The sequence below is a fragment of the Thalassophryne amazonica genome, chromosome 16 (genome assembly GCF_902500255.1).
Source record: "Thalassophryne amazonica chromosome 16, fThaAma1.1, whole genome shotgun sequence".
Taxonomy (NCBI): Eukaryota; Metazoa; Chordata; class Actinopteri; order Batrachoidiformes; family Batrachoididae; genus Thalassophryne; species Thalassophryne amazonica.
The window spans coordinates 46,722,636-46,746,446 of NC_047118.1; the positions used below are offsets into that span (position 1 = coordinate 46,722,636).

The 23,811-nt window shown below is 39.3% G+C and overlaps 1 protein-coding gene across 2 annotated transcripts in view; it reads right to left on the minus strand.

Moving 5' to 3' along the window:
• Window positions 1–472: 472 nt before the first annotated feature.
• LOC117528113 (beta-1,4 N-acetylgalactosaminyltransferase 2-like) overlaps window positions 473–23,811 on the minus strand; it is a 47,855-nt gene continuing 24,516 nt past the window's right edge. The window contains exons 6-12 of one of the 2 annotated variants that reach the window (XM_034190674.1): window positions 20,864–20,930; window positions 18,402–18,515; window positions 16,813–16,899; window positions 15,548–15,729; window positions 13,547–13,690; window positions 13,301–13,435; window positions 473–934 (exon numbers count right to left, since the gene is read on the minus strand). In XM_034190674.1, coding sequence (XP_034046565.1) covers window positions 800–934; window positions 13,301–13,435; window positions 13,547–13,690; window positions 15,548–15,729; window positions 16,813–16,899; window positions 18,402–18,515; window positions 20,864–20,930 — 864 coding nt within the window. In that variant the 3' untranslated portion in view covers window positions 473–799. Of the gene's footprint in view, window positions 935–13,209; window positions 13,436–13,546; window positions 13,691–15,547; window positions 15,730–16,812; window positions 16,900–18,401; window positions 18,516–20,863; window positions 20,931–23,811 lie in introns of both variants that reach the window. The other variant, XM_034190673.1, reaches the window with a different exon arrangement.

The following is a 23,811-nucleotide window of genomic DNA, read 5'->3' on the forward strand; positions in this document are numbered from 1 at the left end:
CACCGGCCTGCTTGATGAGGACGCACAATGCGCTGTAAAAAAGAAAAAAAGCATGCAAAATTGGACTAAAAAAAATCTGCGAAACTGCGAGGCGTTATATTTTCCAGTATTTCTTTTTCTTTCTTTTTTATTTTTAGTTTTGATAACTCTCATATCCAAGGGGGCGAGGTTGATGACGTGAGGGGGCGTTGCCCCCAAACGCCCCCTCGTGGCGCCGGATCCGAATTGAAGGAAGAGTAGTGGGAAATAAAAGTAAAAAAAAAAAAAAGAAAGAAATCAGATTTGCAAGCACACCAAAATGGCAGAAAAACTATCTAGGCGCAAATGGGCAATGCACCTCTCGATACACTGAACTGTGTAGACCAGATTCCTTTTGCTGGTGTGTGATGCATGTAGTGGGAGTGGGCTCCTTTCTGTTCAACTGCACACGTGCATGTGTGTGTGGGACGAGCTAATAACATACAACAGAAGATAACATGGCAATAATAATTATAATATAGCACTTTCAGGCAAGCCATTTCAAACTGCTCTCTACAGTAAAATATCCACAACAAAATGGTCACATGTAAACATTGATAAAAACCAATTCAACCCCAAATACAAATATATTATATAACACCACATCATAACAAGTTGGGACAATATGGAAAAAAAACCCAAACAAACAATCTGGAATACAACAAAAAGCATCAGTTTAACAAATGAAGCATACAGTAACATCAGTATTCCCAAGTGTTATTCTATGTACGTACATAACATTTTAGGTTGTTTTTGAAAAAATACAGCTGTAGTTTGAAGTTTACATCACTCTGTGGAGGGTGCCTGAACTGGCTGTACTGCTTTTGGATGTTGTCATTTTTGGGGGCTTGATGGGCGATGGATACGTGCTGGCAGGTGGCAACCAGCAAAGAGCCCAAACCATCCATAAAGAACTCTGCAAGGTGAGACACACACACACACACACACACACACACACACACACACACACACACACACACACACACACACACACACACACACACACACACACACACACACACACACACACACACACACGCCGGTGAGCATTTTCCCACTGAACAGATTCAAAAATGGTTCAAAAGTGAGTTTTTTCATCGTTTATTTGCAGACGTCTAATCAACGTTCTGGGTTAGACTGTTTTAAACCGTGATTTTGAATAGTGGTATTTTTAACCTGTACAATGATTAAATTGTAGCACATCACAATTTTGAAGCCCATTTATCATTTAAAAGTTAGCAATGAAAACTGTTGAAAACTGGTTTAAATACGAACGTTTAAAGAACTTGAATAAACTTTCACTTTTAAACCAGTGTAACATATTTTCACCATAACCATTTTTATACATCTATTTAACATTAAAATCCTCCCTTCTGGAAGTCTTAAGTAATGACCATAACATTTTTTGTTAAAAATAGCAACACAAAAATTACACTTGGAAACATTGTTCTGGCTGCTGAGAGACTATTGCAACACCATGAAATATCGCATATATAATCATAATAGTTTACAAAAGGACTTAAAAAACAACACACCATAGAGGATATAATAAATGTATTCATGCAACAGTTTAAATACAACATGAATAATGTATTTGAATTGCTCCAACTGGACATAGTTCTCTTGAATTTGAAATGTTTTCATTAAATTACCAAAAACTAATAAAATCAACAGTTGGGATATATATATATATATATATATATATATATATATAGAGAGAGAGAGAGAGAGAGAGAGAGAGAGAGAGAGAGAGTTTATAAAATAGGTAGTTGACATTTTTTGAAGGGTGGTAATATATTAAGCAAAGCTTGTATAATGAGTGGGAATGGCGTGTGATACCAGAATGCTTTTAGAACCTTCGACCTCAACAATTTTTAGAAGTTGAACTGAAACCCTTTTATTTTCTGTTAATTATGTAATTTTTTATGTTAATGCACTGTCTTAATGTATTTATAAATTGTTTAGGTTGTTATTATTATATATGTGCTATTATTATCAGTATTATTATTATTTTATTTTTACATATATTTTGTGGTTTGATTTTCAAATGGACCACAATGGAAATAAGTGTTTTCACTTTCTTATGTCATCCATCTATTTCTAACATATTTACAATTACATTATGTACTTACATTGAACTTACTAAATAAAATCACTCACTGCGCTCACACATTTAATATAAAGATGACTTACCGCCCACTGCTGGCATGGCGTGTGAGCCCATAATGTAGTTAGCCACATCCATTGTTCAGTGTTGTTAGTTAATGTCCTTAGCTTCTCCAAAAATATTAGTCCTATGAACATTCCATTCTGGCAGCATTCATTCTTCACTCAAAATACATAAGCATACGAAACGGCAAATGTCAGCTCTCCACAGTTTCTCTGTGATCAATGACGCACGCACTGTCTTTTCCACAGTCTACCGCAAGCAGGTGCTTCTAATTTTAGACAGGCATAAACAGACTCCAGGTTTCACTTATGGTACCAGCAACATTCAACTTAACTCACTCATGGTAATGGCAACATGACACTTAACTAAACTGACTCAGCCAATTCAACCACAAAAACACAATAAATCAATAACACTAACAACTGTTAAATTAACATGTCCCACAATAACAACATTTAAAACCCCAAAACCCTGAACTCCCATGGTTCATTGCAGCACAACATCCATTGTTTACTGGTTAGCTAAAATGGCTGATTTCGCCAAAAATATTTGTACTATCAGCTTTCCCTTTTCGCAGCATTTATCCTTGATCCAAAATAGATAAGCATACCAAACAGCAAATGTCAGCTCTCCCTGCTTTTTGTGTGGTCAACACCACACACATATACGTCCGCACGCACACACAGAAAGGCCACTCGGCTACTATAATATAGATAATAATAAAAATAAGCAGTGCTAACTTGATTTTGACAAAACCACATACCAAATTGTTAAGACAGTTTTCTTGGGGAGGTGATGGTCTAGTGGTTAAGCAGTGGGTTTTCAGATCAAAGGATTGTCAATCACTGCAGATGCTTGGACAATGTCCTTAATTCCCAAGTTGCTCCTGGTGTGTAGTAAGCGCGTTGCATGGCAGCACCCTGACATCGGTGTGTGTCTGTGTGAATGGGCGAATGCAAGGCATCATTGTAAAGCGCTTTGAGCTTCTGATATAGAAGAAAAAGCACAGTCCATTTACCATTTCTTCAAAACCTCTAAATAATTGATATCAATGCAACATGTCCACATACCTTTGAATTTCAAATGTCTATGTGTACACACACACACTAGGCATTTGAATCGCATCACTGACAACGAATCGATACACATATCAATACACTACCAGCGATACGATACGATTCACCCCTGTTCCCGATTTGATGGTGATTCAATTCCTCAATGTGATATGATGCAATTCAACATGATGCAAAGAAATTATACCAAAAATTTAAATAGAAAATAAGAAGCTGCAATTCAGTATGGTACTATGGTATTCTTCTTCTGATTCTAGTAGAGGCAGAGAATTTGTTTTACTCCTTATAAGCAGAAAATTTACCAGATTCAACATTAAGGAACAGGAATCATATTTGGAACCTATTTGATCACACTGTCAGAACTTAACCAGTAAGACAACTTCTCTTTCAATGAGTGACTGACAGTGACTCACTTTAAGTCACTCATTGAGAGAGTACCTCCTTGGCAAAATAATCTGAGATACTTTCTTACCAGTTTTGCCAAGTTAGGAGGCGCACAACATTATTTCCAAATGACCTGCGTCTTGTCAAGTTTCACATCTTTTTTTTCTTTTTTTTTTTAAAAGCCAAAATATCTCAACCGCCTGATTTAAATGTTTTAGGTGCATCATAAATCTCCTACAACTGCTTGCACCGTTGTCGCTGGCCTCCATTTTGAAATAGATTTGTTGCCACAGACGTTGCGGTAGAAATGTGCTTTCAGGCTTCTGTCAGTGGTGCATGCAATGTGCGTCGGGAAAAAGAAAGGAAAAAAAAAATTGATGCAAGCACGCAGCAACCGATCCATCGCAATTTCACCCATCAAATGAATTGATGCGCACTGAATGAATCAATACACTCATCATGCACGTTTGTATCTAGATACCGATCCAAATCGATTAATCTTCACATCCATAATACACACAAATTGTGACAGTATAATTTGTAAATAAAGATTTCCTTCATTGTACCACTATTAGTGTAATACATTACACAAGATTATGTTTGTAGAAGTAGTTAAAATGTGTCATGCTATTTCTTTGTTCCTATTGGATATTAATGAGCTATCAACCAATCAGAGTAGTAATGGGGTGGGACAAAGAGAGAGCAACAGGTAGATGGGTGTACAAGTTGCAGAAGAGTCCACATTCACTTTTATTGTTCTACTGTCCGGCCCCGGTCCTTGTTTTCTGTTTGTTGTACTTGGTGAGTTCCATCTAAGTTTTGTTCTGTTGATCTCTTTTCTGGTCTTACCTTTGTTTTCCTAGTTTGATTCTTTGTTCCTTTCACGTTGGTTTTTTATTAGGCTTTTGGTTTTACTTATCTTTGTTACCTCCACCAAGGAGGTTATGTTTTCGGTCGCATTTGTTTGTTTGTCTGTCTGTCTGTTTGTCAGCAGGATAACTCAAAAAGTTTGAATGGATTTTGATGAAATTTTGTGGAGTGGTTGGAAATGACAAGAGGAACAAGTGATTAAATTTTAGTGGTGATCTGGATCACGATCCGGATCCAGGAATTTTTTAAAGGATTCTTCACCATTGCGGGATAGGGGGAATTTTGACATTCTAGTTTCTAACTCCACAAAAACAAGGCAGAAAGGCTTGAAAAAAATTAGGGTGTAACATAGTCAAATGTTCTATCAAACAACAAAGTTTGGTGATGATCGGATCCAGATTCCAGATCTGGTGATCAACAATATGCAAAAATATAGGGAAAATAGAAAATGTGTCAATGTGAGGTGACAAATGAAGCTAGAGATAAACAACTAACACCAAATTGTAGCTGAATCTGTACTGATTCAGTAAGGTGTCATCAGATTTGATGTAGCTTCAAATGTTATGGAGCTAGATCCAGAAGAAAACTGCCATTACCGAAAAATCGTTTTTATACAATAACATTTGTTTTCAAATTGTAATATTTCTTAACCCCTTAACGCCCAAATTTATATAGCTGTATATAAAAAAATGTTTTGTGTGTGTTTTTGCCTTTAAGTAGATGGTAAATAATGTTGAGATTATTAATATCACTTTTGCACAAAAACTAGATAGTAATATTGGGTATTCTGGTAATGACTTTATGTTATAATGTTATAATAATAATGATGGTATGTTGCAAATTTGCGACAACGGGCATACAGGTCAATTTGGTAAGTTACATATTTGAGTCAGAGATTGTAGCATATATGCAATGATGGGCGTTAAGGGGTTAAATTTATTTTTGTTGAAATTTTGTGGAGTGGTTGGAAATGACAAGATGAACAAGTGATTAAATTTTAGTGGTGATCCAGATCACGATCCGGATCCCGATGCTAACGCATTAGCATATCTATGGCATTTTCAATGTTAAAAGTTAGCATTAAGCAGTTGCAGCTGTCATCACATTCGAGTGCGTTTTCAAATTATAATATTTCTTAAATTTATTTTTGTTGAAATTTTGTGGAGTGGTTGGAAATGACAAGAGGAAAAAGTGATAAAATTTTAGTGGTGATCTGGATCACGATCCGGATCCCGATGCTGATGCGTTAGCATGTCTATGGCATTTTCAATGTTAAAAGTTAGCATTAAGCAGTTGCAGCTGTCATCACGTTCGGGTGCATTTGTTTTCAAATTGTAATATTTCTTAAATTTATTTTTGTTGAAATTTTGTGGAGTGGTTGGAAATGACAAGAGGAACAAGTGATTAAATTTTAGTGGTGATCCAGATCACGATCCGGATCCCGATGCTAACGCGTTAGCATGTCTATGGCATTTTCAATGTTAAAAGTAAGCATTAAGCAGTTGCAGCTGTCATCACGTTCGGGTGCATTTGTTTTCAAATTGTAATATTTCTTAAATTTATTTTTGTTGAAATTTTGTGGAGTGGTTGGAAATGACAAGAGGAACAAGTGATTAAATTTTAGTGGTGATCCGGATCACGATCCGGATCCCGATGCTAACGCATTAGCATATCTATGGCATTTTCAATGTTAAAAGTTAAGCAGTTGCAGCTGTCATCACGTTCGGGTGCATTTGTTTTCAAATTGTAATATTTCTTAAATTTATTTTTGTTTATATATTAATAATCTAATGATTATTATATACAATTTTAGAGAAAGAGACAAAAAGAAATAGATCACTGTGCCAAGGAGGGAATCTCTTTAGGGTCAGTGACCCTATGGCCTTGTTTAGAGAAGTGTTTCATAAATGTTAAAAAATTCATATATTTGCAGTTTAGTTGAATAATATATTGAATTTTGTCTCTTATTTGTTTTTGTCTATAAGCACATGCAATATCAATATCAGTGCTCAGATCACAGTAGCTTCTGGGAAAGGTGCAAGGTGCAATAAACTGTGATGCCAAGCATTAAGGATACATGCTATCCAGTCACAGCAGCTGAAACTTTTTTTTACTACTGAGCAAACATCATTGTTAGACTTTTTTAGGTTCAATGATTCCACGGCGTGTAGATGTTATGGCGTCAGTGAACCCATGGCCTTGGCGGAGGTTTGCACTCTCTGAGTGTTTCTAGTTTTAGGTATGTTATTGGTTTGGTTTTGGATGTTGTTACTGTCACGGATTGTTTTTGCCTTTGCTCCTGTCTGTCACACCCCATCTGTCACTGACCCGCTTGACTCCTGTCTTTCCTAGTCTTTGTCTCGGCTGACCACACCCCCTTCCTGAACGTTCTCCACACCTGTCTCACATCACGCCCTGACTGCCCACTGAGTCTTTAAGCCCCATGTGTGTTATGGCCCAGTCACATGGCACTTAACGAAGTGTGACAAAGCCCTGACGAAACAAGAAATCTGGACTTTCCTTGACTGTCGTTGACATCGTTTGTCCTTGCCCATTCATTGTGCTTTTTGCCTTGTACTTCTGCCCTCGTATTATATCATCGCCATTGTTTAGTCTTTGTTCTTTTGCCTTGTCGTGTATGACCCCGCTTTGCTTTTTGGACCATACTCTTGCCACAACCTGTGACCTTTGCAACGCCGTGTTTGAACCTTGCTTGTTTTTGGACCTCGCCTCTGCCTAATAACTGTGTCACTTCCTGTAGCAAAGAAAAATTGAAGATACGATCTCCTTTTTATCTCATTTTCATCTCCTAGATATAAATGAGCACCAATTGAGACCAAAGCGGTTTTCTCATTCTTCTCAAATGGCTCTCCTGAGAAATAGACATGGTTCAGTCTCATGGTGATCACTGTGCAAGCTCTCTAAATTGTCTCACAGTTGTCTCTTTTCCTGAACTCAGCTAAGAGAAAAATGAGACATATTGTGCTGCTTTCAAATATGTCTAAATTTGATATCCAGTGAGAAATATACATGATTCTGTCTCTCACTGATCACTGTTTGAGTTCTCAGATTCTCTTATACATAGTTCTCTCTTTTCTTGCGTCTCAGCAAATGGTGTCTCATTTTAGCTTTTCTTTTGCTCCTAAGGGACCCTTAGGAGAAGTAACTCAGAAAAACAATGTCGGACTCTGTAGTTTCCTCTGGGCCCCTCCCCAATCAGACCGGGAGTGACATGTTTAGCCGCATGTTCTCCTTGAATTGCTGGCTGTCTGAGTGGTGTCCAAAAAATGAGGTGGACTTCATAGATAATTGGCAAAGCTTCTGGGGAAAACCTGGTCTTGTTAGGAGAGACGGCATCCATCCCACTTTGGATGGAGCAGCTCTCATTTCTAGAAATCTGGCCAATTTTCTTAAATCCTCCAAACCGTGACTATCCAGGGTTGGGACCAGGAAGCAGAGTTGTAGTCTTACACACCTCTCTGCAGCTTCTCTCCCCCTGCCATCCCCTCATTACCCCATCCCCGTAGAGACGGTGCCTGCTCCCAGACTACCAATAACCAGCAAAAATCTATTTAAGCATAAAAATTCAAAAAGAAAAAATAATATAGCACCTTCAACTGCACCACAGACTAAAACAGTTAAATGTGGTCTATTAAACATTAGGTCTCTCTCTTCTAAGTCCCTGTTGGTAAATGATATAATAATTGATCAACATATTGATTTATTCTGCCTTACAGAAACCTGGTTACAGCAGGATGAATATGTTAGTTTAAATGAGTCAACACCCCCGAGTCACACTAACTGTCAGAATGCTCGTAGCACGGGCCGGGGCGGAGGATTAGCAGCAATCTTCCATTCCAGCTTATTAATTAATCAAAAACCCAGACAGAGCTTTAATTCATTTGAAAGCTTGACTCTTAGTCTTGTCCATCCAAATTGGAAGTCCCAAAAACCAGTTTTATTTGTTATTATCTATCGTCCACCTGGTCGTTACTGTGAGTTTCTCTGTGAATTTTCAGACCTTTTGTCTGACTTAGTGCTTAGCTCAGATAAGATAATTATAGTGGGCGATTTTAACATCCACACAGATGCTGAGAATGACAGCCTCAACACTGCATTTAATCTATTATTAGACTCTATTGGCTTTGCTCAAAAAGTAAATGAGTCCACCCACCACTTTAATCATATCTTAGATCTTGTTCTGACTTATGGTATGGAAATAGAAGACTTAACAGTATTCCCTGAAAACTCCCTTCTGTCTGATCATTTCTTAATAACATTTACATTTACTCTGATGGACTACCCAGCAGTGGGGAATAAGTTTCATTACACTAGAAGTCTTTCAGAAAACGCTGTAACTAGGTTTAAGGATATGATTCCTTCTTTATGTTCTCTAATGCCATATACCAACACAGTGCAGAGTAGCTACCTAAACTCTGTAAGTGAGATAGAGTATCTCGTCAATAGTTTTACATCCTCATTGAAGACAACTTTGGATGCTGTAGCTCCTCTAAAAAAAGAGAGCTTTAAATCAGAAGTGCCTGACTCCGTGGTATAACTCACAAACTCGTAGCTTAAAGCAGATAACCCGTAAGTTGGAGAGGAAATGGCGTCTCACTAATTTAGAAGATCTTCACTTAGCCTGGAAAAAGAGTCTGTTGCTCTATTAAAAAGCCCTCCGTAAAGCTAGGACATCTTTCTACTCATCACTAATTGAAGAAAATAAGAACAACCCCAGGTTTCTTTTCAGCACTGTAGCCAGGCTGACAAAGAGTCAGAGCTCTATTGAGCTGAGTATTCCATTAACTTTAACTAGTAATGACTTCATGACTTTCTTTGCTAACAACATTTTAACTATTAGAGAAAAAATTACTCATAACCATCCCAAAGACGTATCGTTATCTTTGGCTGCTTTCAGTGATGCCGGTATTTGGTTAGACTCTTTCTCTCCGATTGTTCTGTCTGAGTTATTTTCATTAGTTACTTCATCCAAACCATCAACATGTTTATTAGACCCCATTCCTACCAGGCTGCTCAAGGAAGCCCTACCATTATTTAATGCTTCGATCTTAAATATGATCAATCTATCTTTGTTAGTTGGCTATGTACCACAGGCTTTTAAGGTGGCAGTAATTAAACCATTACTTAAAAAGCCATCACTTGACCCAGCTATCTTAGCTAATTATAGGCCAATCTCCAACCTTCCTTTTCTCTCAAAAATTCTTGAAAGGGTAGTTGTAAAACAGCTAACTGATCATCTGCAGAGGAATGGTCTATTTGAAGAGTTTCAGTCAGGTTTTAGAATTCATCATAGTACAGAAACAGCATTAGTGAAGGTTACAAATGATCTTCTTATGGCCTCGGACAGTGGACTCATCTCTGTGCTTGTTCTGTTAGACCTCAGTGCTGCTTTTGATACTGTTGACCATAAAATTTTATTACAGAGATTAGAGCATGCCATAGGTATTAAAGGCACCGCGCTGCGGTGGTTTGAATCATATTTGTCTAATAGATTACAATTTGTTCATGTAAATGGGGAATCTTCTTCACAGACTAAAGTTAATTATGGAGTTCCACAAGGTTCTGTGCTAGGACCAATTTTATTCACTTTATACATGCTTCCCTTAGGCAGTATTATTAGACGGTATTGCTTAAATTTTCATTGTTACGAAGATGATACCCAGCTTTATCTATCCATGAAGCCAGAGGACACACACCAATTAGCTAAACTGCAGGATTGTCTTACAGACATAAAGACATGGATGACCTCTATTTTCCTGCTTTTAAACTCAGATAAAACTGAAGTTATTGTACCTGGCCCCACAAATCTTAGAAACATGGTATCTAACCAGATCCTTACTCTGGATGGCATTACCCTGACCTCTAGTAATACTGTGAGAAATCTTGGAGTCATTTTTGATCAGGATATGTCATTCAAAGCGCATATTAAACAAATATGTAGGACTGCTTTTTTGCATTTACGCAATATCTCTAAAATCAGAAAGGTCTTGTCTCAGAGTGATGCTGAAAAACTAATTCATGCATTTATTTCCTCTAGGCTGGACTATTGTAATTCATTATTATCAGGTTGTCCTAAAAGTTCCCTAAAAAGCCTTCAGTTAATTCAAAATGCTGCAGCTAGAGTACTGACGGGGACTAGAAGGAGAGAGCATATCTCACCCATATTGGCCTCTCTTCATTGGCTTCCTGTTAATTCTAGAATAGAATTTAAAATTCTTCTTCTTACTTATAAGGTTTTGAATAATCAGGTCCCATCTTATCTTAGGGACCTCGTAGTACCATATCACCCCAATAGAGCGCTTCCCTCTCAGACTGCAGGCTTACTTGTAGTTCCTAGGGTTTGTAAGAGTAGAATGGGAGGCAGAGCCTTCAGCTTTCAGGCTCCTCTCCTGTGGAACCAGCTCCCAATTCAGATCAGGGAGACAGACACCCTCTCTACTTTTAAGATTAGGCTTAAAACTTTCCTTTTTGCTAAAGCTTATAGTTAGGGCTGGATCAGGTGACCCTGAACCATCCCTTAGTTATGCTGCTATAGACGTAGACTGCTGGGGGGTTCCCATGATGCACTGTTTCTTTCTCTTTTTGCTCTGTATGCACCACTCTGCATTTAATCATTAGTGATCGATCTCTGCTCCCCTCCACAGCATGTCTTTTTCCTGGTTCTCTCCCTCAGCCCCAACCAGTCCCAGCAGAATACTGCCCCTCCCTGAGCCTGGTTCTGCTGGAGGTTTCTTCCTGTTAAAAGGGAGTTTTTCCTTCCCACTGTAGCCAAGTGCTTGCTCACAGGGGGTCGTTTTGACCGTTGGGGTTTTACATAATTATTGTATGGCCTTGCCTTACAATATAAAGCGCCTTGGGGCAACTGTTTGTTGTGATTTGGCGCTATATAAAAAAATTGATTGATTGATTGAAATGAATGATCATAGAATGATATGAATATGAGAAGCTAAAATTTATCTCAACAGATGAGAATGAACAACAGATGAGCAACATATGTTTCGTATGGGTTCTCCATCGCTGACTGTCAGACTGTGTGCCAAACCTCTGCCTGATTTCCAGATAAAGTCGTTTGACAACTCCTATGCCTTTATCAGTGAGTCTGCATTTGTTCCGCGCTGAAAGACAGGTTAATATAGCATGTAATGACAGACATTTAGAATGTAAGAGCATGTTTATTCAAATTTGAAATTCATGGATAAGAGTTATATTGTAGCCTGCAGTCTTTAGATGTCAATTTCAATTGCAATTTCAGGGGAACTTCTAAAATATTAAAAATAATAATAAAATTATTTTTAAAATGTCTGTTTGTGCAAAATGTTGTTTTTTTTGGGGGGGGGGGGCACTCGGAACCACCACTGCCCATAAGCCTTGGCTAAATTCTTTAGATTCTTTGTTTCCTGCTGGAAGAGGCACTGGTTCTTCTGGTAATTAATTACAACCAAAGGTTCCGCAATTAGCAACTAATTATGGCAGTTATTCACTCTAAAGCTTTGACGGATGGTGGCTAATCAGTTAAGTGTACTTGTTTCCAGTATGTAAGGTTTCCCAGTTCAAGGCCAGCTGTGCCCTTTCTGCATGTAATGCGGAGTTGCATCAGGAAGGGCATGTGGTGTAAAAGTTGTACCAAATTAACATGATCCACCTTGAATCTGCTGTAGTGACCCTGAGTGAAACAAGGGAGAAGCTGAAGGGACTTCACTCTAAATATTTTAAAAATATGAGGAATAGCTGAAAAGCTTTTCCTCCTTTCAATTATTTCAATAACAAGTTACTCATAAAAAGCACACATCTGCAGAAAGCTTGGAATTTTCTCAATCAAGCAGTGTCATTACTTTTCTAAATAGTCGCATTCCCTTTCCGGACACTTAACACCAACACCAGACACATTTTTGCATCCCATCAGGGAAGAAATTGAGTGTCTTGTCTTGGTACCAGCTATGTACAGCTGCTTGCACCTCTGCATCATGAGGTAATGGTGTACCTTTCACTGATCTTTCATCTTAGGAAAAAGTAAAAAGTCCAGGATGCATTATCCAGGCTGTATGGCGAGTGTGGTAAGGTCTTGTAAAATCTGAGCAGCTGCAATGCATCCTGTGTTTGTCAGCTGTTGTGTTAATGAGCACTGCCATGCTGAAGAATTGCACATTTTCCAAGATGAGCCCGCTTCAAGCGTGCATGTAGATTTTACAAAGTGTCCGGCTATCGATCAGAGTTGACAGTTCTGCTGTATTCTAAAAATTCTAAAGACTGAGCCGTCGTACCCGTGCTTGATGCTGTATATTTGTGGCTGTTGTGGGATGGCCACTATGGGCCTGATCTTGCAGACTTATCATGGTTGGATTTTTAACTTTTGAACTCCTGACTGCACTGACATCCACACAGGCATCGCCGTAGACAACACCAAGTTATCGATGAGTGTCCACTGTTGCAAACTCTCCACCGTGAGGAATTCAGTAAAGGTACATTGTTTCATATGCACTTCCATGTATGTCGCTATTTTTTAATTTTTTTTTTGCTGACTGTTATGGCAAAGGCAGTTCTTCTTAAGTTGAGATTCTAACTCAACATAACATTTGACAACACTGTGTATGTGCAGGAGGATAAAATTAATTTTCAACATTTTTAGCTATGGTCTATGCAAACTTACGCTCACAACTGTATTTATGGACTCACCTGAATGCGCCACCCTCTGGAGCTTTGGGTCAAAACCCACCTTCCGCGTGGAGTCTGTACGAGCCAAAAAGAAGTTGACGACGCCACTAACCAGAAAACAACTTGGGTAACCAGGAAGTGAGTGGAACTTGTTGTTGGACTTCACGTGAAGGCAGCCACCATCTTCATCACCTTCATTATAGAGGAGCGAGAAGTAAAACTGGTTCCCTTGTACAGATCCGCCCACCTGACAGACAAAGAATAGTAGATAACGAAGTCTCATTAATGTTGTTGCCTGGCTGTCGGGCTGCTGGATGCACAGTCTGTTTACGGTTTTGTTAGTCTCTGGGCTTCTCACCACGTCCAGCTCAGGGTTCGCTTCCATCACCTCCACCAGCTTCTCTATTTTGGTGTTCTCTGTAAACTCGAAGTCATCATCAACCCACAGGAAGTATTTAGTGGTTACCTGTGAGACAGCCAGGTTCCTACCAGCGAACCAACCCTGATGGATGAAGGGCATTTTCAAATTTTCAAATCTTTTTCAGTCCTTTGAGTAATACTTTTACAGCTCATGTCAGACTTCATCACTTTATATAGTGGGTCAAGTAAGGTCTGGGAATGTGCAGCACATCACTCCATCTACCCCATTATGGAACTGCCCTGGGTCCTGAATGGCAACCACCCAGGCAGACAACCCAACTCTCAAAAGTAACTATTTATCTACTGCAGCCATGTGAAAGCAATGTGAAAGTAGACACACCTTAACCTTTTTCAGCTGCTGGGGTTCTCAACACTGAGGCACCTGCATGCAGGATCATTCATTCATTCTCATTCATTTTCAGCTGCTTATCCATGTCTGGGCTGCAGTGGCAGGAGAGCAAGCAGCTCTTCCCACATTTCCCTATCCACAGCCAGGTAAAAGGCACTGAGGCACCTGCATGCACACTCATACACAACGAAACGCACCGGATGGCAAAACTATCATAATTGAAGCTTCTTCACAATGCAAATAATACAGGGTGAACACAAAAACACCCCTTGGTATCAAATATTTATAATATCAAAAGTTACATGAATAACTAGAACAAATAATGCATAAAAGGCAAATGTGCAAAAACTGGTTGCAGAAACAAAATTTTCAAAGGTTCACTGCAATTGAAGAATGTTTTTCTTGAGTTACTGATTTGTTCCACATCAGGAAACAAGCTGCAACCTCAGTGCTCTGCCTGAACATGCATCTCTAAAATTCTTTAGATGAACTCTTGCCTGTATGTAAATGCGGTATTTGGTGCAGGCGAACTGGCCGGTCGTCCGGGGTGCATTTTTTCATGACACATATGAAGGTGGCACAACAAGCACTGAAGAAAAAAAATCATTGTGTCGCAAAGCGGTTATCATATCACTGTGTGGGGAATTGGCAAATTGATGTCCCACAGCTGCAGGCAGGCACCCCTGCATGCTGATGTGCACAGAACAGAAGCAGTGACAGAGGTTTGGTGGTTGTCTCCTGCGTAACCGTGGACAGGCGTGCTCCTCCCTGGGCCATGCGCCCTGCTCCATGGCTCCTGACGGCGCATCATGCTCCCCACTGCGCCGCCTCCACAGAGTCTCTTGTCTTACAGAGCAAAGTCCACTTAGGATGCAGCAGAACCAGAACCAGAAAGAATCACATTTCATTGGTATGGGAATGGTAGTAACATTTCAGTTTAGGCTTTTTTTGTTTGTTTGTTTTTTCTCCTTTTTTTTTTTTACACAGATGAAGAAAAAAAATTGGGACAAGAAAGGGCAAACACTACATTATCAAATTTCTGTCATACCTAAACCTTTTGCAGATTAGTTAATGCTAAGTAATTATACATTTAGCCTAATATTTACAAACATCAAGCTAAATGTTTAGCTAAGTGTTGAGACAAATATGCACCTTAATAGAAGAGCTAATTGTTCTTCCCTGAAAAACAGATTAATAAAGTGTCTAATAACAGACCTTTAGCATGTAAGTGCGTGTTTATTATATGGATGTTTTGTATAAGAGTTATATTGTAACCTGCCATCTTTTCATGTCAGCTTCAATTTCAGGGGCACTTCTCAAGTATATATATAAAAAATAAGAATAAAATAAAAAATGGCTGTTTGTGGAAAAATTTGTGGGGTTTGTTTTGGGGGGGATCTTGGAGGATGTCTTGTCCGTTGAGTAATTCAGTGTAGAACCACCACTGCCTGCATGTAACGCTATGTCTGTTCATTCCCAGGTTTTTGAATACTGTCTGTGGCACTATTTTTATTTAAGTGTTGCACTGATACACTGCAGCATTTTTGTGTTCAATCTATTAAATTTTACACAATGTTAGTGTGAATGTACCTGTGCTGGAGGCATGATGTAGTGTAGGATGCCATCTCCAGTGATGTTCTGTGGTTTAAAACTGTCATCTGCAACAATGACTTTTATGTTGCTATAGAAATGTCTGATGCTTTTCAACAAAACATTAAGTTGTGTGTACCGGAGAAAGGTCTTAGTGACGATGGTGACATGAGCGCTGACATCTGTTGAACAGAAAAGACAGATTTTGTCATGATTTGCCCATGCACAAAGCCCTACACAACTTCCTGTACACACATATACAGTACTTAGCAGACATTAGTTTTGAATGTTAAACAGGAACATAATTAAGAGTACTGATCAGTCAAAATCAGAATCACTGAGAATGATTAAAAATGACTTTAATACAACTCGGCTCCATAGTTGATCAAATACAATTAAAGCAAACAACCATTTGCCAAATAAGCAGAGTAGGATGGGGAACTGTCCAAATACTTAAGGGCCAGAGTGTACAACAAAGTAGAATGGGATTGGGGGTTGCCTAGCAAGTGCACTGTCAAAGACGAAGTAATCACAAATGCGTACAAGCTCTCACATGCTGGCAATGCCCGGGTACCCTGTTAATAGTATACAAATAATGAACGTTTATGAGTGCAGTGGTGCGAATATTTCATTTGATGAAAGATGGAATGTTCCATTCAACTAGACAAAAAGAATGGAAAAAGCATTATTTGTTTAATATAATTTTATTAATTTATAAACAACAGAAAAGGGACTTACATTTTGGTGTTCTACTGCATGAGTACATGCGGGCGCACGCGTGCACATGTGCATGTGCGCACACGTGCGTATGTGCGCACAGAGTGCAATGGTACCAAATGTATGGAACCAAATTTTCACTCTAAATGGAACAAAACTGCACTCTAAATGCAATGCAACACAAATGGGATGAATTAATCCATGTCATGTGACATACAAAGAACCAATCAAGTGACAAGGATCCACTCAGCTATTATAGTATAAAACATGCGTAATGCTCTATTATTACAGAGCAATAAGGCCAGTGAAATTATTGTTTCTTCAGTTTGTATTGTTTTATTTCTTTGTTTTTTAGTGTAATTGTTCTTATTGGTGCTGTGCTGCAAATAGAACATTAATTTCCTTAAGGGACCTTGCCCAAGGGATCAATAAAGATCTATCTGTCTAGAAAGAGAAGGGGATTGTATTTAATTTTCAACTGAGGAATTTGGTTTATGTCAGAAAGTATGCAACAAATAAATGGTAAAATAAACTTTTAAAACACTTACCTCTCCCCATGTCATACAGAACTGGCAGGCGAGGTTGTTGGATGACAATAGTGAAAAAAGCTTCATGCTTCTCAAACTGAAAAGAGACTAAACACAGACTGTTTTGGCATGTTTGATGTTATTTTGGCTGCTACACTGGCTGTCTCTCAGTGGACTTTCTGGCCAGCTTGGCCACTGGGCTCTCAGGTGCACAGTGAAGAGACGGCAGACATTTTGAGGCTGTTTTGTTTTTTTGTTTGTTTGTTTTTTTAACAGGCTATGAGCTGCAGAATTTCTTCCAATCAGACTGATTTTTACTGCAACCATCAAAATTAATGCAGTCATCACTTCAAAACCAAGCCACCACAACACAAAATCACACTTATGTATACTTTGCAATTAATTTGCAGTTTACCCGGTGGAAAAATTGGACTGGTCCAATTCGGGCAACATTATAGGGGATACTTTCTGTCTGATCATTTTCTACTTGTCCCAGAAAATTGGACAACCGCTAATATTGACGGCTGTGATTCATATGGCCAACATCTGAAAAAAGGCATGCAAATAATCAATAAATGTATTTCCGTGTTAGCTCTTATCCACCTAAACACAATAATAACCTTTGTCACTTAGCTGTTATTTGCTTTGCTGATCATGTGTGCACAAACTATTCATCAATTCATGACAAAGAGGTAATTCATTAAACCATTGGAACAAATTGTATGCTGTGTACAAGCACTAGCATTTTGAGGCCATAATATTGGAAAATATGGGCTTGTATAATTTTGTTTTTCTCTCTGTCACTCTGGAACTCTTCACTGACGACAGATGAAAAACAGCTGAACACCTCCTGCCCTCCTCTGCTGCACAGAGCAGATTACAGTCGGGGTGTGCACTGCAATGTGTATCCACTTATTTTGGTGGTTCTTCTAAAGTACACACACAACTCCTCCCTCACCACAATCCATCTAATTACATCATTAAATCTAAAGATGGCACTACAGTGCTGGGACTAATCACAAACAGTGATGAATCTGCATAAAGGAGCAAAGTACAACATCTGGCAGTCTGCTATGTTGATCATAACCTGAGCCTCAAGACCAAAGAGGTGATTGTGGACTTCTGGAGGTCAAGACAGAGCAACCGGTACATTTGACATTTCCTTTCACTGTGGGCTCAAAATGTGTCACTTCCTGTTTCAATGTGAACTTGCTACTGAATTCCTGCAGTATTCTCCAAGATCTCATCTGCTGTCAATCCAGAATTGTTCAACATTTTCCACCTCCTGTTTCACTGTAGGCTCAAAATTCTCCACTGAATTCCCACAAGATTCCACAAGATCTTGTCTATTGGTAAACCAGGAAGTGTCGATCCACAAAGTGTTCAATATTTGCCATTTCCTGTTTCACTGTGGACTCAAAATTTGGCACTTCCTGTTTGACACAGTGTACCATGAGCGAGCTTCGTGCCACTGTGCAGCGCTTCACTCGTATGATTATTTGAAAGTGTTTTGATTTTTTTCAGGTCAGAAGAATGTTGTTCTTTAATGGGGTTGAATAATTTTGACTGTAACTGTAAACACTGTCTTTGTACTTGTGTTAAACACATACCGAGGTCTCCAGTGTGTATATGATACACGGTGCTGGTGTAGGACACGTTGGCCAGCAGCTTATTAAGTTGCACCAGGCTTCTGGACTCAATCGTCAGTACCCGCTTACCATTACCTGTCAATAAAGTTTTTCAAAGGACAATGAAAAGACATGGAATGCTTGCATTAATATTTTACATCAATCTGCAGTTTTAAAGACTATTAATCTAATAAAATTCTCAAACATATCTCCTTTTAGTCTCCAGCCAAGCAAGCAAGGGCTTCCCAGACTTACAAACGTTACTAAAATGGTTTACTTTCATAAAAATAAAGTGAAAATAATCTGCACATGCTGACAGCTATGAAGTCAGGATTGATTAATTGCAAAATATTGTATGTACCAAAGAGATTATGATCTATGTCTGCTGATTCATGAGGAGTATGCAGTAAGGAAACATATTTTCACAACATTTGCTAAATGACTGAGCATGACAATTTTGAGAAGAATTGTAATTATGTTACTACCAAATGCAGTTGTAATTATTTATATACCGTTAGAGATCAATAATAAATGAAATTTAGCTTATGAAGGACATATCTAAAATTCTTAAATGAACATTCACTGTCACTCTTTCCAGTCAGATTGGGGTTATTTCTGCCCTTATAGTATTTGATTTACCTTATATTAACACACTTCCCATACTTTCACTGACAGACATACACAAATACACGCTAATTAACCCTTAAATTAACCCTTATAGCCATATCATATTTCTTTGATTTTACAATATGAAGGTACTTTCTTTGATTTTAATGCCCATGTGCTGCATATCAAAATGTTCAGAAGAATCTTTCTGAATGTGAGACCTGTTTTGTATAGAAAATAGTGAAAAGAATCTGTCAATATAAATATGATGCAAAGTTGACCATGTTGCAGAAGAGCATCATTAAGGCTTAAATTATTTCATTATGACTACATTTAAAACCTTTATAAAAGATCATTTAACCTCCTTAATGGATTGTGTTATCCATCTTTGTTCAACGGGTGCTGTAAAAACAGATACAGTGGTCCCTCGCTATAATGCGGTTCACCTTTCGCGGCCTCGCAGTTTCGCAGATTTTTTTAGTGCAATTTTGCATGCTTTTTTTAAAAACAGCGCATTGTGTTCTGCGTTCTTATCAGGCGGGCCGGTCGCGGTACCGGCCATGACTTGGATTCTTTGCGGGTCCTGCATCCGTACCCCCAGAGGCATTTAGCGAAGGGAGAGCACGCTCATTGTGTTCTGCGTGTGTCTGTTTATAATCTTCTCACCCAGAAGAAAAAAGAGTGCTTACACAGGAGAGAAAAGTGAGAAAATGTTAATGCCTGTTTGAGAAAAGTGTATAAAGTGTGTAGTGAGGGGTTTTGCAGCCTTAAAAGATCTATAATAATTGTAAAAAATAATGCTGACTACTTCCCAGATTTCGCCTATTGCAGGTTATTGTTAGAATGTAACTCCCGCGATAAACGAGGAACCACTGTATTAGGACTTGTAGCCAAAATTGCTCCACAGGTCATTATGTAGGTGTTGCAACCTTCAACAAAAATCTTCTATCTTCTAAACTTATTGAAATTTAAACTCAATTTGGGTGTTTTTTTAAATAATTTCTTAACATTACCACATTGCACAGAAGCACTTGCACTTTCTATTGAATGATGCTAATGAGTGTCTGGATACTTATAACAATGTTTTCAACCTGTTTGTAACAAATAAACAGGCGACAACAGAACCTTTAGAAGTGGACACTGAAACAGTAGTGTGTCACCTCAGTTAACCTCCCAAGCTTCACCTCTTGGTGACTTTGTTGCCTGTCACTACACTGATATCCATAAATCATAGTGGAGCAAAGTGGACCAAGATAACAGAGTGGATACAGGAATGCATTAAAACTGATTTTCACATTGTGAGATGGGATAACAGTTCTCTCAGTTGGTCAAGAAAAAAAACAAATGACATGAATCTCAGTCAAAAGGATTCTACGTGGTATAACTGCTTTTGACAAATGTTTCTAAATAAAAAATATATTGAGATGTCTAGGATTTGTTGCCCATTTCCACATGTGGAGGGAGAATGACTGCCTTGGTAGAGGTATACCCTCTGAGTGGACTCGATATCTCAATAAAGATCTCATTCTTAGTCACAAAGAGCAGACAGGCAAGTCTGAGGGTGTTTATCTTGAAACCCCAGTTACATTTAAATGTCAAAATACCAAGTCAGGCACATGGTAAAGCTTGTTTATGAATAGTTGCTGCCTGCATTTATATTTTCCTGTAAACCATGTCCAACTACAAAGAAATGCAGAACAACCGTGATTGTGTTTTGTGCTTTCTCATAGACCATTCAGACCGAGTCATAAGTTATTTTTTTATGAGCTGCAGATCTGTTCGTACTATTGTAATTCCTGTAATTCCAGTATAGCTGTAATGTGATTGTGAAATCTCACCTTCTACTGTTGCTCCTTCGGTTAAGTTTGTTGTGGTCAAGACCCCTTTGGCCACATTCAAGTGCACCTGTGGTGCAAACATACAAAGAACACAGAAAACACCACACATCCACTGATTGAAAAAACAAGATGTAATAGAAAAATGAAGGGGTATGGTGAATTGAATGCAGTGCAGAAGGTCTGCCGGTTCAAGATTCTAAACCTGAAACTCATTCACAGTTGCCATGGATGCCAGTTGAATGGTCTGGACTTTTTAAACCCAAACCTAATTTTAGGCATTTTGTATATATACACTACTCTGGAACCACCACCAAATCCTAATAGTCCAATTGTCAACCCCACTGAGGTCCTTAGTTTGGGTGTCATTAACGTAAGGCCACTGTCTCCAAATCACTGTTGATAAGCAATCAATTTATGGAACACCACTTAGATATGATTGGTTTGCAGCCGGTCTGCTCTGTGTCAGCCTGATCCCGTCAGATCTCAGAAGCTAAGCAGAGCAGGATCTGGTTAGTATTTGGATGGGAGACATCTTTGGAACACCAGCGGCTGTGTGCGTTTCTCCAGGTAAAACTGGAGTTGCGTCAGGAAGGGCATCCGGCGTAAAACTTGTGCCAATTACCAATGCGGATCTGGCTGTATCCGCTGTGGCAACCCCAAACAAAACCGGGAGCAGCCAAATGAACAAAAACAACTTAGATATGATTTGTTTATGTGAAACTGGCTTAAGCCGGCTGCTGTCCTCCCCTTAAATGAAGCCTGCCCACCAAATTAGTCACATCCCTCATGTTATGAAGCAAGGCAGGGGTGTTGCTTTAATTTATAAATCTGAGTTTCGTTTACTAGCCATTGGGGGTCAAAAATATAATTCGTTTGAACATCTGACTCTAAAATTGATTTGTATACAGTGGTCCCTCGTTTATCGCGGGAGTTACGTTCTAAAAATAACCCGCAATAGGTGAAATCTGCAAAGTAGTCAGTGTTATTTTTTACAATTATTATAAATCTTTTAAGGCTGTAAAACCCCTCACTACACACTTTATACACTTTTCTCAAACAGGCATTAACAATTTCTCACTTTTCTCTCCTGTGTAAACACTCTTTTTTCTTCTGGGAGAGAAGATTATAAACGGACACATGCAGAACACAATGCACATGCTCTCCCTTCGCTCACTGCCTCCGGGGGTACGGATGCGGGACCCGCAAAGAATCCAAGTTATGGCCACGGAGCTCTGTGGCTGCCGGAGCGCTCCGCATCAAAACAGCAAGATAGTCTCTGGACCTCCCGCACTTTTCTGCTCTGGGTGTGAAATGTTTAGTTATTCCTCGGCCTCCTTTAGCAGTAATGGTACTTGTAATAAGTGTAGCTTATTCGTAGCTTTGGAGGCCAGGCTGGGCGAATTGGAGACTCGGCTCCGCACCGTGGAAAATTCTACAGCTAGCAAGGCCCCTGTAGTCGGTGCGGACCAAGGTAGCTTAGCCGCCGTTAGTTCCCCCCTGGCAGATCCCGAGCAGCCGGGAAAGCAGGCCGACTGGGTGACTGTGAGGAGGAAGCGTAGCCCTAAACAGAAGCCCCGTGTACACCGCCAACCCGTTCACATCTTTAACCGTTTTTCCCCACTCGACGATACACCCGCCGAGGATCAAACTCTGGTTATTGGCGACTCTGTTTTGAGAAATGTGAAGTTAGCGACACCAGCAACCATAGTCAATTGTCTTCCGGGGGCCAGAGCAGGCGACATTGAAGGAAATTTGAAACTGCTGGCTAAGGCTAAGCGTAAATTTGGTAAGATTGTAATTCACGTCGGCAGTAATGACACCCGGTTACGCCAATCGGAGGTCACTAAAATTAACATTGAATCGGTGTGTAACTTTGCAAAAACAATGTCGGACTCTGTAGTTTTCTCTGGGCCCCTCCCCAATCAGACCGGGAGTGACATGTTTAGCCGCATGTTCTCCTTGAATTGCTGGCTGTCTGAGTGGTGTCCAAAAAATGAGGTGGGCTTCATAGATAATTGGCAAAGCTTCTGGGGAAAACCTGGTCTTGTTAGGAGAGACGGCAGCCATCCCACTTTGGATGGAGCAGCTCTCATTTCTAGAAATCTGGCCAATTTTCTTAAATCCTCCAAACCGTGACTATCCAGGGTTGGGACCAGGAAGCAGAGTTGTAGTCTTACACACCTCTCTGCAGCTTCTCTCCCCCTGCCATCCCCTCATTACCCCATCCCCGTAGAGACGGTGCCTGCTCCCAGACTACCAATAACCAGCAAAAATCTATTTAAGCATAAAAATTCAAAAAGAAAAAATAATATAGCACCTTCAACTGCACCACAGACTAAAACAGTTAAATGTGGTCTATTAAACATTAGGTCTCTCTCTTCTAAGTCCCTGTTGGTAAATGATATAATAATTGATCAACATATTGATTTATTCTGCCTAACAGAAACCTGGTTACAGCAGGATGAATATGTTAGTTTAAATGAGTCAACACCCCCGAGTCACACTAACTGTCAGAATGCTCGTAGCACGGGCCGGGGTGGAGGATTAGCAGCAATCTTCCATTCCAGCTTATTAATTAATCCAAAACCCAGACAGAGCTTTAATTCATTTGAAAGCTTGTCTCTTAGTCTTGTCCATCCAAATTGGAAGTCCCAAAAACCAGTTTTATTTGTTATTATCTATCGTCCACCTGGTCGTTACTGTGAGTTTCTCTGTGAATTTTCAGACCTTTTGTCTGACTTAGTGCTTAGCTCAGATAAGATAATTATAGTGGGCGATTTTAACATCCACACAGATGCTGAGAATGACAGCCTCAACACTGCATTTAATCTATTATTAGACTCTATTGGCTTTGCTCAAAAAGTAAATGAGTCCACCCACCACTTTAATCATATCTTAGATCTTGTTCTGACTTATGGTATGGAAATAGAAGACTTAACAGTATTCCC